The 14159-nt window shown below is 40.3% G+C and overlaps 1 protein-coding gene across 1 annotated transcript in view; it reads right to left on the minus strand.

The window, feature by feature from the left end:
- The window catches only part of FAT4 (FAT atypical cadherin 4), a 146317-nt gene that overhangs the window by 29686 nt on the left and 102472 nt on the right, over positions 1-14159 (minus strand). Inside the window, exons 7-9 of the mRNA XM_074904367.1 lie at positions 11645-11825; positions 7552-7796; positions 372-4721 (exon numbers count right to left, since the gene is read on the minus strand). Coding sequence (XP_074760468.1) covers positions 372-4721; positions 7552-7796; positions 11645-11825 — 4776 coding nt within the window. The remainder of the gene's footprint in view (positions 1-371; positions 4722-7551; positions 7797-11644; positions 11826-14159) is intronic.

Raw genomic sequence — 14159 nt, forward strand, 5'->3', positions numbered from 1 at the left:
TCTTGCTTGGCACACTCTTAGCCGACTTGAAATGCTACCACAATATGCATAACAGTATCAAGAGCAGAAAAATCATACTTGAGCATTGGAAATAGTTTCTACATGTTTAATAAATTAAAATAGCTCTTATAAAAATCTTTCTGTTTTAATGCAAATCAGGTAAGTGAGACTTGCCTGAGGACAGAGCTAAAATAAAAGAATACTGTGGGCACCTGGTCTTCTGAGTTTTTGTAACTACAAATACCTCATTTTGTATGACCTCTTCACCTATTGGGGATGCTCATATTCAGACAACCTTGTGCTACTAAGGTACGTTTCTGCCCTCTTTCCATCTCTTCTGGACTGTAAGATATAGAGAAGTAAAAGCGTACCTGTATACCCGGTTTTACAAACACAGTTGAAGCTTCCCGGGAAGTTCTGGCAGGCGGCACCGTTTTTGCATGGGTTGGAAAGGCACTCGTTGACGTCCCTCTCGCAGGCCATGCCAGTGAAGCCCTCTGGGCAACTGCACGAGAAGCCGCCCACTAAGTTGTGGCAAGTCCCATCATTGTGGCAGGGGGAAGGGAGGCATTCATCAATGTCTGTCTCACACAGACTCCCGTCGTACCCTGGCATGCACCTGCACACGAAGGGCCGGAGGGGCTCATTGGCCATGATGATGACGGGGATGCTCTCATGGCTCTTCAGAGCGGGGCTCACTGCCAACCTCCTCAGGCAGCTCCCTCCATTCTGGCAGGGGCTCTGCAGGCACCAGTCATGGTCCACAGCCTCAATCCGCACCCCGCTCTGGCGAAAGAGGACATCTTTGATGCTCTCAAAGAACGTGGCCACACCGCTGGGATTCACGTACTGGTTGTTGCCGCGTTTGATGGCCGCCATCAGGAAGGTGTTGTTGCTCTCCTCGTACAGGCCATACAGCTGGACAGCGGTGCCCAGCCCTGTCAGCTGGGAGCTGGCAATGCGTAAGAAGTGGAGGTAGTGATTTGTCAGGAAATCTCGCACACTGTGGGTGCTCAGGCGGAGGAGGATGCTGTTGTCAATGGTGGCATTGCTGAAGCCCGCGAAGAAAATCCGGACGCTGCTGGTGACGGCACTGTGTAACCCATCATTGCTGAGGACGGCCAGGTCAAACGTGCCATCTGTGGACCTCGCCTGTGAGTGCAGCTCGCAGGTACCCCCAGGAATGCTGAAGAGGCTGGTGACTCCTGAGGTAAGGGAGCACTGGAAGCTGTCTAGCACATCTGGATCCTGTGGCTTTACGTTGCCCAAAATTCCACCTGGGAAGAGGTTGCCATAATAGTGAACAAAGATTTCTACCGTTCTGGGCTGAGATGGGTTGTCATTTTGGTCTATTACCTTGATCTGCACAGTTCCTGTGGAAGACATCTGAGGAATGCCAGAGTCTCTCGTAATCACTGACAGGTAGAAATCACTGATTTGCTCCCTGTCGATCTCTCTCGTCGTTGTCAGCACACCAGCGGTACTAAGGCTGAAGTAGCTGGTTGCAGGGCCAGTGCTGAGCAAGTAATACGTAAAGGGACCTTGGTTCGGAGGGAGATCAGGATCTGATGATTGAAGCATCATCACAAGAGTTCCCGCCCGATTATTCTCCATTACTTCTCCTTGACTGGTGGATAAGGTGGGGCCATTGTCATTGATATCTTCCAAAGTTACCAACAAAGAGGCACTTCCGGTAGCAGACGGTGTTCCTGAATCGATGGCCAGCACAGATAGGTTGTACACAGGCAACGTTTCTCGATCCAGCTCTGCAGTGACTGTCACCTGTCCTGTCTGTGGGTTGATGGAAAAGGCGCTGTTGTTGTTGCCAGACCCAATGAAATAGGAAAATCTGCTCCAGCTAGGGACAGAATCTGAATCAAAGGCACTCACGAACGTGACATGGGTGCCTGGAGGAACACCCTCACTGATTCGTATGTTGTAGGTTCCTAAGGTGAAAACGGGAGGATCATTGGCATCCAGTACAGTGATATTAACAGTTACTTCATCTATATCTGCACCACGAATGCTCCCAAAATTTTTTGCAAGCACTTTCAAAGAGATTCGCTCTTCTTTTTCTCTGTCAAGAGGTCCTGAAACATAGATCTGTCCACTTTTCTCATCTATCTGGAAGCCTTTCTTTCTGCTGTTGCCAAAGATAAGGTAGTGGACTTCTCCGTCAGTTCCCATATCACGATCACTTGCAAAAACTTCACCTACAATGGTACCTTTGGAGGCTGCCTCAGAAACCTCAAAATAATAAAGCTTGGACACAAAACGGGGTACATATTCATTTGTCCCTTCTAACTGGATGTTGACACTAGCAAAGCTGCACCTCTCTTCATCTGGAACATTAAAAGCCTTTACCGTTAAATGGTAACTTTGTTTTGTTTCATAATCTAAAAATCCCTGGGTGGTGATAGTTCCTGTATTGGGGTCAATGACAAAGAGGTCACTATCTGAGGACTGAATAGCATATGCAATCACAGCATTAGGTCCAGAGTCAGCATCAGTGGCATTTAAACGAATAACAGTTGTCCCACTGGGGGCATTTTCTAACACCTTGGGAAAGTAGTCCTCAGGACTGAATGTTGGAGAATTATCATTCACATCAACGACATTAACAGTGACACTGCAGTAGCCTGTTCTGGACACCCATCCTCCATCCGTGGCAGTAACAACTAGCTCATGCTTTTGGTGTAACTCAAAATCAAGTGGTTTTGATAGTGTTAGTGTACCGGTAGTTGTATTAATAGCAAAAATGCCAGCCTCATTTCCAGAGGAAATATTGTATCTGATTAATCCATTCATAGCGGCGTCTCTGTCTCGGGCTGAAACCGTCCTGATCACTGTTCCAACAGAGTGACTCTCTGGGATAGTAACACTCATACGGCTTTGAGAAAACTCAGGTGTATGGTAATTTTCCTCTGTTACTACTATTTCCACAGCTACCTCAGATGAGAGTGGAGGATTGCCTTTATCCTTTGCTTTCACGTTAAACAGAAAGTTTTTATTCAGATCAGCCATTAGAGAAGACGACACAGAAATCCAGCCTGTACTCCTGTCCAGTCTGAATTTATTAGTTTTGCTTTCATCAGAGATAAAGTACTCCACTTCAGAATTCAAGCCAAAGTCTTTGTTGTCCACTGCAGTAACTTTAATTAAGTTTGTGCCAACCCTCACGTTCTTAGTAACAGGAGTAAAATATTTATGAGCGAGGAATAGTGGTGCGTTGTCGTTGCTGTCTACTATGTTAATGGTGACAGTTGTCTCGCTCATTAATGGAGGACTGCCTCGGTCTGAAGAAGTAACAATGAAGCTGTGCCTATTAATGTTGACATTGCTTGAACCGCTGGAGTTTTGGTACCTTAAATACTGCTTGTTGAAAATTTCCCCTGTGGTTGCATTAATTCGGAAGAACTCAGACTGGGATTTTATGAAGTAGAAGACTTGGCCGTTTGATCCTTCATCAGGATCGGTGGCTGAAACCTGGGTGACCTTCAAACCAATCCCAGGAAGCTCAGGACACTCCAGATAATAGGATGGCTTTGTAAATCGTGGGGCATTGTCGTTGACATCCATGACAAATACGGTGACATCTGTGCTCACTGTCCACCCGGAGTCATGAGCAGAGACCCTGATTCTGTAGCGGTCTGTGTCCTCCCTGTTTAGTGGCCTGCTGATGGTGATGTCCCCAGTGCTGGGATTTATGGTAAATGGGAGACTTGTATCCCTTATGGAGTACCTGCTGACTGCGTTCACCCCAATGTCTTCATCTGACGTTGTGACTCGGGTTACTGTAAAACCCAGAGGTGCATTTTCAGGCACGGAAGCACTGAATATCTGAGAAAACCTCGGAGCATTGTCATTTTCATCTAAAATATTAACGATAACTTTGACGGTCGTGCTCTGGAGTGGGGTGCCTTTATCTGAAGCTTTTATGGTTAGTATGTATCGAGACAATTTCTCTCTGTCCAAGGGCCTGACACTTCTGATCTCACCAGTGGCTCGATTGATACTGAAACTATTTTCTGTATTGCCCTCAATTATTTCATAATTTAGCTGTCCGTTTAGGCCACTATCCCTGTCAACAGCAGCCACTGTCAGTATCTTCCGAGGGGACAGGTTCTCCACTATTGCTGCAATGAAGGGATCTTGCTCAAACTCTGGCGCATTATCATTGACATCTATCACTGTTACTTCCAGTTTCTTATATGAGGAAAAGGGAGGAAATCCTGTATCTCTGGCCTCAATCCAAACCACATATTTCTGTATGGCTTCAAAATCTAAAGCCCGCCCGACAGAAATCTGTCCTGTCACCTGGTCGACTAGGAAGGTGCTTCTCAAGTTACCACTGGCAATGTAGTAAGACAAGGAGCCTCCTCTGGCTGAAGATCCAGAGACGGTGGTGACAATCGTACCAACTGCTTGGTTTTCAGGAAATGTGAAAGTCTCCTGATCTGCCTGAACACGAGGAAATTCTGCTCTGTTCACAAATCTCACAGTGACAGTTGTAGAGTCTGTCTTGGGATACCGGCCGCCATCCCTCACATGAACAGAAATGGTGACTTCAGACTCTCCTGCTAGTGGGTTTGCAGCCAGGATTGCCCCCCTTGTTGGATCGATGTGGAATTTCTCAGAGTTTTTCCCCATGAGGGAATAATGGAGCTCAGCGTTGGAGCCGGCATCCGCATCAGTGACAGTCACAGCAAACACAAACGAGCCTGAAATGGAGAACAAAGTTAGTTCTTTAATGAATGCACCAATTGTGTGGAAATGTGATGCCAGCTTTTCACTCCGAAGCATGTCCTGGAGCAGTATGTTCTTCCTCACACTGCTCTTAAAATGAACTGCTTTTTTCACGAGATGATAAGTTCAACAAGGGGTAGGTGAGTTTGTGAGCCCACAAGATGGTCATGCAGCCCCCAAAATGTGGGTCTGAACAGTAGGTCACTGCATTCAGAGAAATGCACGTCCAGATGTCAGAGGCTCTCATACATCTGCACTGGAAGATGGACTTGAAACTTTTTGGAAGTCTAGTGTCCCATTTCTAGGACATTCACATTATGAAAGCCATGAGTCTAATAAGATTGAATGTTCCTTTGATTTTATTTTTTTTTTAATTACTCATAGTTTATTTATCCATGTAAAAAAACCCTCTGAAATTCAATGACTATTAAGATTACCTAAGAGAACAGGCAGCACCCATGGACATTTACCCTACACACCCACTTTCCCTTTCAGCTCCTTTTCTTCCTATTCTGATGCTGCCCCTTTGTCCCCAATAGCCTCTTGTTTCTGATTTTGTATGAGTATTCTGAGGACAGAAATTAATGGGGCTGCATTTTTAAAAGCATGTTGGTCCTCTGAGACAGGGCTAAAATCACATAGAATACAAAACTATTGCACAGTAGTGCAATAACATGAATATATTATGTTTCAGGTCTTCTGAATTTATGTTTCTCGATGAGCTTGACTATACAGGCAGCATTTGCACTAACCTATATATTTGCCTATCTGCACAGAGAATCCAGAGTGTTCTTTCGCACTGGAGTTTACAGATCTAATGCACGGCACATCTTTCAGATTTGACACTGTCCAATCAATCTGCAGAACACCCTGTTGATGTTTTACTGGTAATGAAATTTAGAAAATACCCACTCCTGTGTAAAAATCATGTCGTTTTCAACCTCTTAAGGCAAAATCATTTATAGGCAGGAATGACTTTGACAGTGTCCCCTTAAAACTACATTTCATGTCATTATTTGTCATGTGCAATGAGTCATATCCAGGGAGAGGAATATTTAGACAAGGAAAGTATTCAAATCCTTGTGAGAAATGGGACAGGAAAAAATGAAGATTTTTTACTTCAGTTAAGCAAATTATATTACTAATTATTATTACTAGTTCACTCTTTTAAACTTGATTTAGAAATAATACGGAAATTAAGCTTTTTCTTTCAAAATGTACACTAGATATTCTGTTGGAATAAAAGCAAAACCCCTGATCAAGTTACAAGGGTTTGTTTTTTCTTTTGTGAAAGCTAATTCAGATTCTACATTGGACTGCAATAAAGTTATTGGGTTTTTTTTATTAATGGACACCATGCCTGCTAGTAACAATCACTGTCAGCAGCCTTTCAAAATAATGTGGAAAGCTACTAACATTTCCTTTTAAATGAAAGTGAACTATCAACTGAGGAAGTTGCAGATAAAAAAGTGCATGCATCCCTAGGTTTTTGCTAAGTTAAAACCAGAGTAAACGTAGTTTAGGCTTTCTGTGTGTTTCCAGTTCTAGCAGGTTTCATACAAAAAGCATCCAAAAAGATATTGCCAGAAAACATCAGTTAAATCTATGTGTACTCCTCAGAAACATGTTTAAAGAAACACCTCAAAAAGAGCCATGCATAGGCACTGTACCCTAGTCAGAATACACAAAGATTCACCAATGCAATAATAAAATAATTTCATAATGCTGTTCTGGAAACAGGGAAGAAATGTAAACAAATTCATTCTTCCATAAAAAGGAGAAGTATTTGCAATTGTTTAAAATTTAGAGAGAAAACCCAAGACATGGAAATAAGCCATTATTTTTGTTCTTTTAAAGGAAGATTTGTTTTGTAAACCATTTGTCTTGGAATCCTCTTTGTAGGCATCACATATCCATGTATGTGTATGCATGTGAAAACACACAGCGTTGCTGAGCTCCACAGACAACCACTCCAATTGCAGTTTGGTGAATTCATGGTAATATAGTGATCATATTATAAAATCCTTTTACCGTTTTGAGATAGTAGAGGTCCTGGTACTAGTCCATTTGAAATCGTGGGAAAAAAATCTCAAAATAGCAAAATTTTTCAGTAAATTCTCTCCATCCTCATGCAAATACACATATTCCTCTTTCTTTCCCCTTGCAACAGCACTTCTGCAAGTATTAGTAGTTTGGACTTACACATTTCTAATATATTTATCAGGCCTTTTTAAACATAAATTGAGTCAGAAATTAATTCCTGCACTAAGTGAAGTCACTTTAATTTGGGTGCAGCAACCACAAAAGGAAGGCTGTTGCTTGGCTTTTTTTTTATTTTACTTTACCACTCAAGGAAAGGCAACATAATTAATATCTGATATAGACACAGCCTTTTTGGAAGCAGTTGACAAAATCCTCTTTAAGAATTGCTCAAGGTGGAAAAAGAACATCTACATGTAGGAGGAGACTTTCAGAGGAAAAAGAAGAGACCATTGCTTTCCTCACCCTGGCAAAATAATTTAATCCCTTCTTTGAGTGGGTGCTCATTTATACTATGTCTTCTTTACATAACTGCAGGACAATAATAGAATTTGGATGGAAGGAACAAACTAAAAAAAAGTTGCTAAATTAGGGTGATATACTGAGCCTTGCTGTTATTAATTTCTGTGCAACACAAAGATAACAAAACCTGAAAAACAGCTGCAGAGGAACATCTTAGAAACTTTTCTTGTGTCTCAGCTTTCCATTTTATTAAGACGCTTATGCAGTCTGAAGTATCCCAAGCACTGCCACTGATTGGGTTACCTGAAGTGGTAGGTGATGGGACGTGGGTGACATAGGGATGGTGTTGAAATTTGGGTGGGTTGTCATTCACATCAGCGACAGAGACAAGCACGCTAGTGGAACTGGAGAGTGCTCCGGGGAAGCCCCCATCACTTGCCACCACCACCAAAGTGTAGTTCTCCCTTGCCTCTCGATCGAGGAGAGCACTGGTAATGATTTGTCCTGTTGAGGGGTTGATTGTGAACTGCGAATTGCCACCAGTAAGCCTATAGCTGTTGAAAAGAAAAAACAAGTAAGAAAAATTCAGTTAGTATTCCATAAAAGCAGACTGCTGCCTTAAGATAATAACAATCTTCTGTAGTCTTCAGGCCACCATGCTGATGGGTATCAACATGCAGATTTTCTTCTGACTGTCCATCTGTCTTCACTTTTTTTCTCTTCCATATTTCAAGACCTGTCATAAATGACATTTCTGGGGATTTCCAAGCATAGTTGCTTAACATAGATATATTTCTAATAAATGAGGAAAAGATTGAGCCTTTGTACATTTGAAGATACAGTTGGACATAGTCTCAAAATTGGCTACTGGAGGCATCCTCTAGTACTGATTTCCCTGGGCTAATGCATTGTTATACTTCTTAAACTGAATCTACAGAATATAATTAGAAAAATACTATTTTCTGAAATAAAAGTATGACAATTTTACAAAATATTATGAAGATTTATAATTCATATTATTATCTGATACTGAGCCAAGTGTTGATATTCAAGATTTCAATGTTAATTCATAGTAGTTCATAGCAAATTAGTAACCACAGAGCTGCATTAATAAAGACTAACTGGGACCACAATTCGACTCTTGATTGATGTGTATGTACGTGTACATATCCGTGTGTGTGTGCAAAAATGTCATTGAATAAGAATTGACAGTGTGCTTACTGCAGTGCGTTGTACAGGCTACTTCTGGCTTAGTAGCACAGTGAATGTGTCCTTTCTCCTTGAATGCTCATGCAGCTTGTGTTTGTACAGAAGTTTTAAGTTCTGTACTTTTAAAAAGTAATTTAAAGGCTGTATTTTTAAAGGTAATTTATTAATATTACATTTTTTATTAATTCAGTTAATGGGTTTTCTACACAGAAAGGAAACAAAAACTGGCTAAAATGAACAAATCCCATATTAAATATTATAACCCTGACAAAACCCAAAACAGCTGTGATTAGCATTGCTTCTTCAGAGAAGCCTTATACAGCACAGTAGCAGCTTTTTTGAAGGATACAATTCTATTAAAGATTCAGAAGAAAAATGGCTTTTATGGAAGAGAGTAATCATATCTTCACCTTTTTAAAATTAGAACAGGTTATGACAGAAATAATAACACAGGCCAGAAGCTTTACCTAGAGGATTGATAGCCAGCCTGGGTAATAAGCTGTGACAACTTCTCCTGTTCAGTCATTAATCTCTACAGAATGCCATGAGCATACTTTAATTGCTTAACTATGATATAATATGATGGCCATATGTAATTATTCTCCAGCCGTAGCAATGTGCATCTAGGGTGGAAAGAATGTGCACAAAGCCTAAAGCACCACTTAAATCTCACTAAATACTAGCAGCATGGACGAATTTCATCTTTGATTTGCAATGTTTTAATGCTGTGTGAGGTGCTGCAGAAGAGAAAGACCTTCTCTTCTATATTTCCATATATATAGAACAGCTTAAGCTTTAGCATTGGAAAGATGCTATGAAAACCTTTTTTTTTTTTTTTAAAAAAAAAAAAACAAACAAAAAAACACAAAACAACAGAATAAAGACAAATTACATTTGCCATAGGATATTCTGAGTTATATCTGAGTACAACTGCATGCAAACCATCTGGACGATGTAAGTGTCTCAGCATAGTTACAATAAAATTCAAAACCCAAGCCAAAAAGAAACCCCAACCCAAAATCCCCCAAAACTTTAACGGTGACAACTGGCATAAAAGGAGTTTGACTGAAGTGCTTGAAATCTGGCCTTTTGACTACTCTGTGCTGGCCAGTCTTATTTAATATCATCTTTAACAAGACTGCTCAAGTGTGCATTACCATTAACAACCTCATCAGCCTCCTTTAATAACTTCAAAGGTTATCACCACAAATAAGAGAAAACAAGTTGGCATTTATAGACCTGTAACAGTTTTGCAGAAGATTATCTACTGCTTGCATAACACAGTCCATTGTTTACTTTACATGAACATTTAGCAGAGGATTTTACATACCATTTTTTGAGGAGTTCTGAGTGCTCAGCACCTCTGACAAGAAGAACTTATGTGTTCTGATCCTTCTGGCTTTTGCCAGTTTTGTAATACCAGTCATATTTTAAGATTTGCATTATCCTAAATGCTGAATCTAGGCTAATTCTGTCCAAGAAAAACAAAGTATGTTCCTAAGACTAAAAGTGTAAAACAAAACTTGGAAACAATTTAAAATAGCTACTTATGAAGGAAAAAAAAAATGTTATCAATTATTTTACTGTGAGGTACCAAGTGAATGACAAAGACTAATGGCAGAGATACTAAAGCAATTCAATCATGCTAAAGAAATGTGAGAGCACCCTGACAATTTCTGATTATGGGCTGCAATAATTACAATCATTTATGCTTTGTATGGAATTCTTTTTCCTAAAGGAGCTCGCCAGAAATAGTTTCTTAGAGTAAGAGTGAATAGAATTAAAAGCTTCATTGTTTCACAATTTAATAAATGGTAATTGTGGATGTTTTTCAAACATTTAAAGATGCCAAAACATCAAGTTTCTATTTTTGGCTTCTAGCTACTTGGAAAGAAAATATTACAGTATTTTATAAACTACTGCTTTGCCATGACAGTTCTATTTTACTTCATTTTTTTTAAAAGTGACAGCCACAGTGATATTCTTACGCACTTTGAAGAATGAACTGAGGTGAACTAACAAAACTGAATAAAGAAGCTATATTATATCCAATTTTCTATGTTTGTAAACAGAGATACAGGTGTTTGCAGTCACAACAGTTAAATGTCATGAAATTACCTACATGTCCTTCTGATTAGTAACTAATAGAAATTATTATTATAAATGCATCCAAGTCGGCATAAGCAGTCATCTAAACTACAGTTAAATTTGAAAAGCCACTTCAGGTTCAAAATAAGATACCGAAGCCTTCCCCAAATATATATATATACACTATCATAAAATTAACACTATCCGCTAGTTTGGACATTTTAATGCAAAAAACTGATACTGATTTCTAGATTTGCCTAGCTTAAAAATTAAAGTTTAAAGATGACTACAGCTGCAAAATACATTCTGTACTTTTTTTTAGGGTGAGTGGCTTCATTTGAACATAAGTGAAAAAAAAAATATATTATTTAACCCTGCCACATTCAGCTTTTGTAGCAAATTCATTAATGACGTTTGAAAAGTACATCTTCCTCTTCCCCACCAATCCCTTCCTGAAAACTCCTTCAATTAATATTTAAGAAGTTTGTCAGCCTCCAAGAACAATGGTTTCTAGCTTCTTAAAGAATACATTTTAAAAGATTTGTATTGTATCTATTAACTGTACTCTTCATTACAAGGCCTCAACTCTGAAAGCTATGCTAAATAGAAGGAGAAAGCCTTTCCAAAGCCTACACAAGCTGAGGGCAGTCAGTAATGATGATCATTCACAGCCTATATCGTATTTCTTGACGCACAGAATGTATATATAAAGAGTGCACGCTGAAGTGCTTAATCCATTTATGATATTATTTTGAGTTTCAAGATTTCTTTTTATTTTTTTAATTCATCTACCTCTATGCTTATTGAGGAGTGTAAGTTCAGCCTGTTAACAATTACACTCAGGTGCAAGTTAAACTCATTTGCTTTTCACTTAGTAAAAAATAAAAATAATACTGTGACTCTCCTTGTCCTTAATATAATTCTAAAAGCCTATAAGAAACAAAAAAGCTGGATTTGCTGAAACAATTTAGCGACACATATACAGCTGTCCTTTCGTGTCTTGCAGCTTTATGACATGTTCATGATGGACACTGAGGTAAAAAAAATCTTCAGGCAAGGTATGAGGTGATATTATGTACAGCAACAGTAAATGACCTACCTAATAACAGCATTTGTAGAAGCATCAGCATCTGAGGAGTTTACGAGCAAAATATCTGTCCCCGTAGGAGCATCCTCCGGAACAGTGGCAGAATACATGTTAAAGGCAAATGTGGGGACATTGTCATTGACATCATCCACTGTGACAGCAATGGTTCCAGTGCCAGTGAGGGCAGGAGATCCTACAGGAAAATGGGATACAAAATGCTAGAGGTTACAAATAACACCGTGCTAATCCAAGGTCTGCCATCCCCAATTTAAAACCTAGCGCTTGAGCATGTCACAGTTCACAGAGCAAGAAAGCCAATTCAACATACAGGACAGGGTCAGATTTGTTTCAAAGGCATCTCAACATAAAGTACAAGTTTTGGAAAAAAAAAAAAAAAAGTCGTTATTTTTCTTGCTCCACCTAATTCCAGAAATATTTTGTAATACATGCTCAGTGGAAAAAGATGGTCTTGGAACTGCTCAGAAGCCTTCCTGTAACAATTAGGACCAATTTGAACATGTGGTTGACTTATTATTTCTCTATAAGAAGACATTCAAAGGTGGTGCACTGACAGCCGTTAAGACTCCAGCCCTCAATTTATTTATCCGCAGAACAAATAGAGGGGAAACAGTGGCAAACCCCAGCTTTCCGTGTGGCTTTTCCACTGCCGGTCACGCCCCTGACCTGGGGAGACCTTCTCTGAGGGGGTGAAAAGGTTGCACAGTCTCCAGCCCCATTCAGACTCAATTTCACTGTAGAAGCAACCATCTATAGCAGCAAATAATGCTCGCTCAGATGAGATATTGGCTTATAGGAAATGGAACTCAGCTTATTTAACCTACAGCTTTCATCCTCCTTGTGATCCTAACACTTAACTGATGAGCCGGAAACAAGTGAGAAATAGCATGTTTATTCATGTGCAATCCCTCAGTATTTATTCTCTTTAGCTTTTCCTTTGTCAAATCCAAAAAAAGGCAATGAAGAGTTTTACAAGTTCATGTGAGTTTTGCCAGTCTATTACACTTATTTTAATCCAAGAATCAGCATGACATCTTCTGCTACCCCAAATTCTTTGCTGAGGGTTCCTGAAAAAAATGGGATCGTTCCTTTTTTTTTTTTAACAAAACAGAAAAGGGAAGAGTGATAGTGGAGCTTAAAACACGAGTTATGGCCCCTTTTACTCAAAAGACAGATGATGACCATGCCCATTTTACCCAAGGTTGCATCGCTTTCCCATTCAATCTCAAACAGATACAGCAATTCAATATTTGCTGGACTGAGAAAAAAGATGATAGTGAAATACTTTGGGCCAGAGACTGGTTTGAGTGCTTGCTGCAAGGCAAGCATATTACACGGAACTGTCATTTGATGAAACACAGGCAGCACATGTGACCGCCCTAGTCCTTCCAACCTGGCAGATGATCAGGTCGCTGCTACCCGAGGTTATTGCTGGACCTCAACCTGGGCTGGAAAGGAGACAGGCTCTGCTCTTGGGTCTCATGTGGTGCTGTCAAGGGCTCCAGACACCAAGCTCTTGTATAAAAGAAGAAATAATGACCCATTTTCCCACATGTTAACCCTTTCAGGTTGAAGAAGTACCACGCTGCATCGCAGGAAGAAGCTGGGAGCAGCTTCTGCACAGGAAGGAGGTTTTTCACTGCAAAATATTTCAGAGTAACTTGGCTTAATGCACAAACGGACTGAACAAAAGAGCTTCCAACTGAAAGGGGCCATAAATCTCGCAAGGCCGACTTTGAAGCCTGCTGATCGAACGGGATGGTTCACGATGACAAGAAAAGAACGTTTGAGCTAGAGTATAGGTTTCATGCCACGGTCATGCACAATGAAGGCCTTTCTCTGCTCTAGTCTGAGGTAATTCATTTTGCCAATTAATATACTTTCAGCCAGGAAGGTTACATTAAGGCAATGTCTGACTCATTTTTTACCCTTTTTCCACACACACCCCCCCACACACCACCAATTTTGTCATTTAGCCAAACACATATAGATAGACAAGACTGCAAAAGCGCTCTTGATTGCTGAAATATTGCCTGTGGAGTGTTTATTATTACTGAATTAAACGAAACAGAGTCCTCAGCAGTGTTTGCTGCATGTGTCATCACGCTCTGGTCTTCCAAACACATTTAATTGACATTCATCTCGCAGCTAATGAAATGAAAAGTTGAAAGTTGTTAAGTTTCACAGGTGATTAAACAATTTATACATAATTTAGAAATTAATCTTGGGTAAGTCACATTCAAAGAGCATCAGTAACATAATTCAGCCTGGAAAAGAAAGCTAACTTGCAGCTAAAACCTGAAATTCATTGTTTTAAATGTATTTGCTAACACAAAGAGCTGATGCTGTTGGTTTATTCACAAAAATGAACTGCAGAGGCAGCACCTTTAGAGGTAACCCAGTGGTGGGGCGATGCAGGCTGGCCCTGTCCCAGATGGGAGCACTGAGCTCGAGCTCAGTGTTGTGCCACCTACACCCACAGAATGGGGGAAAGAGGAGAATGCGTTCA

Source organism: Athene noctua, chromosome 4, assembly GCF_965140245.1.
Source record: "Athene noctua chromosome 4, bAthNoc1.hap1.1, whole genome shotgun sequence".
In the NCBI taxonomy this organism is placed as follows: domain Eukaryota; kingdom Metazoa; phylum Chordata; class Aves; order Strigiformes; family Strigidae; genus Athene; species Athene noctua.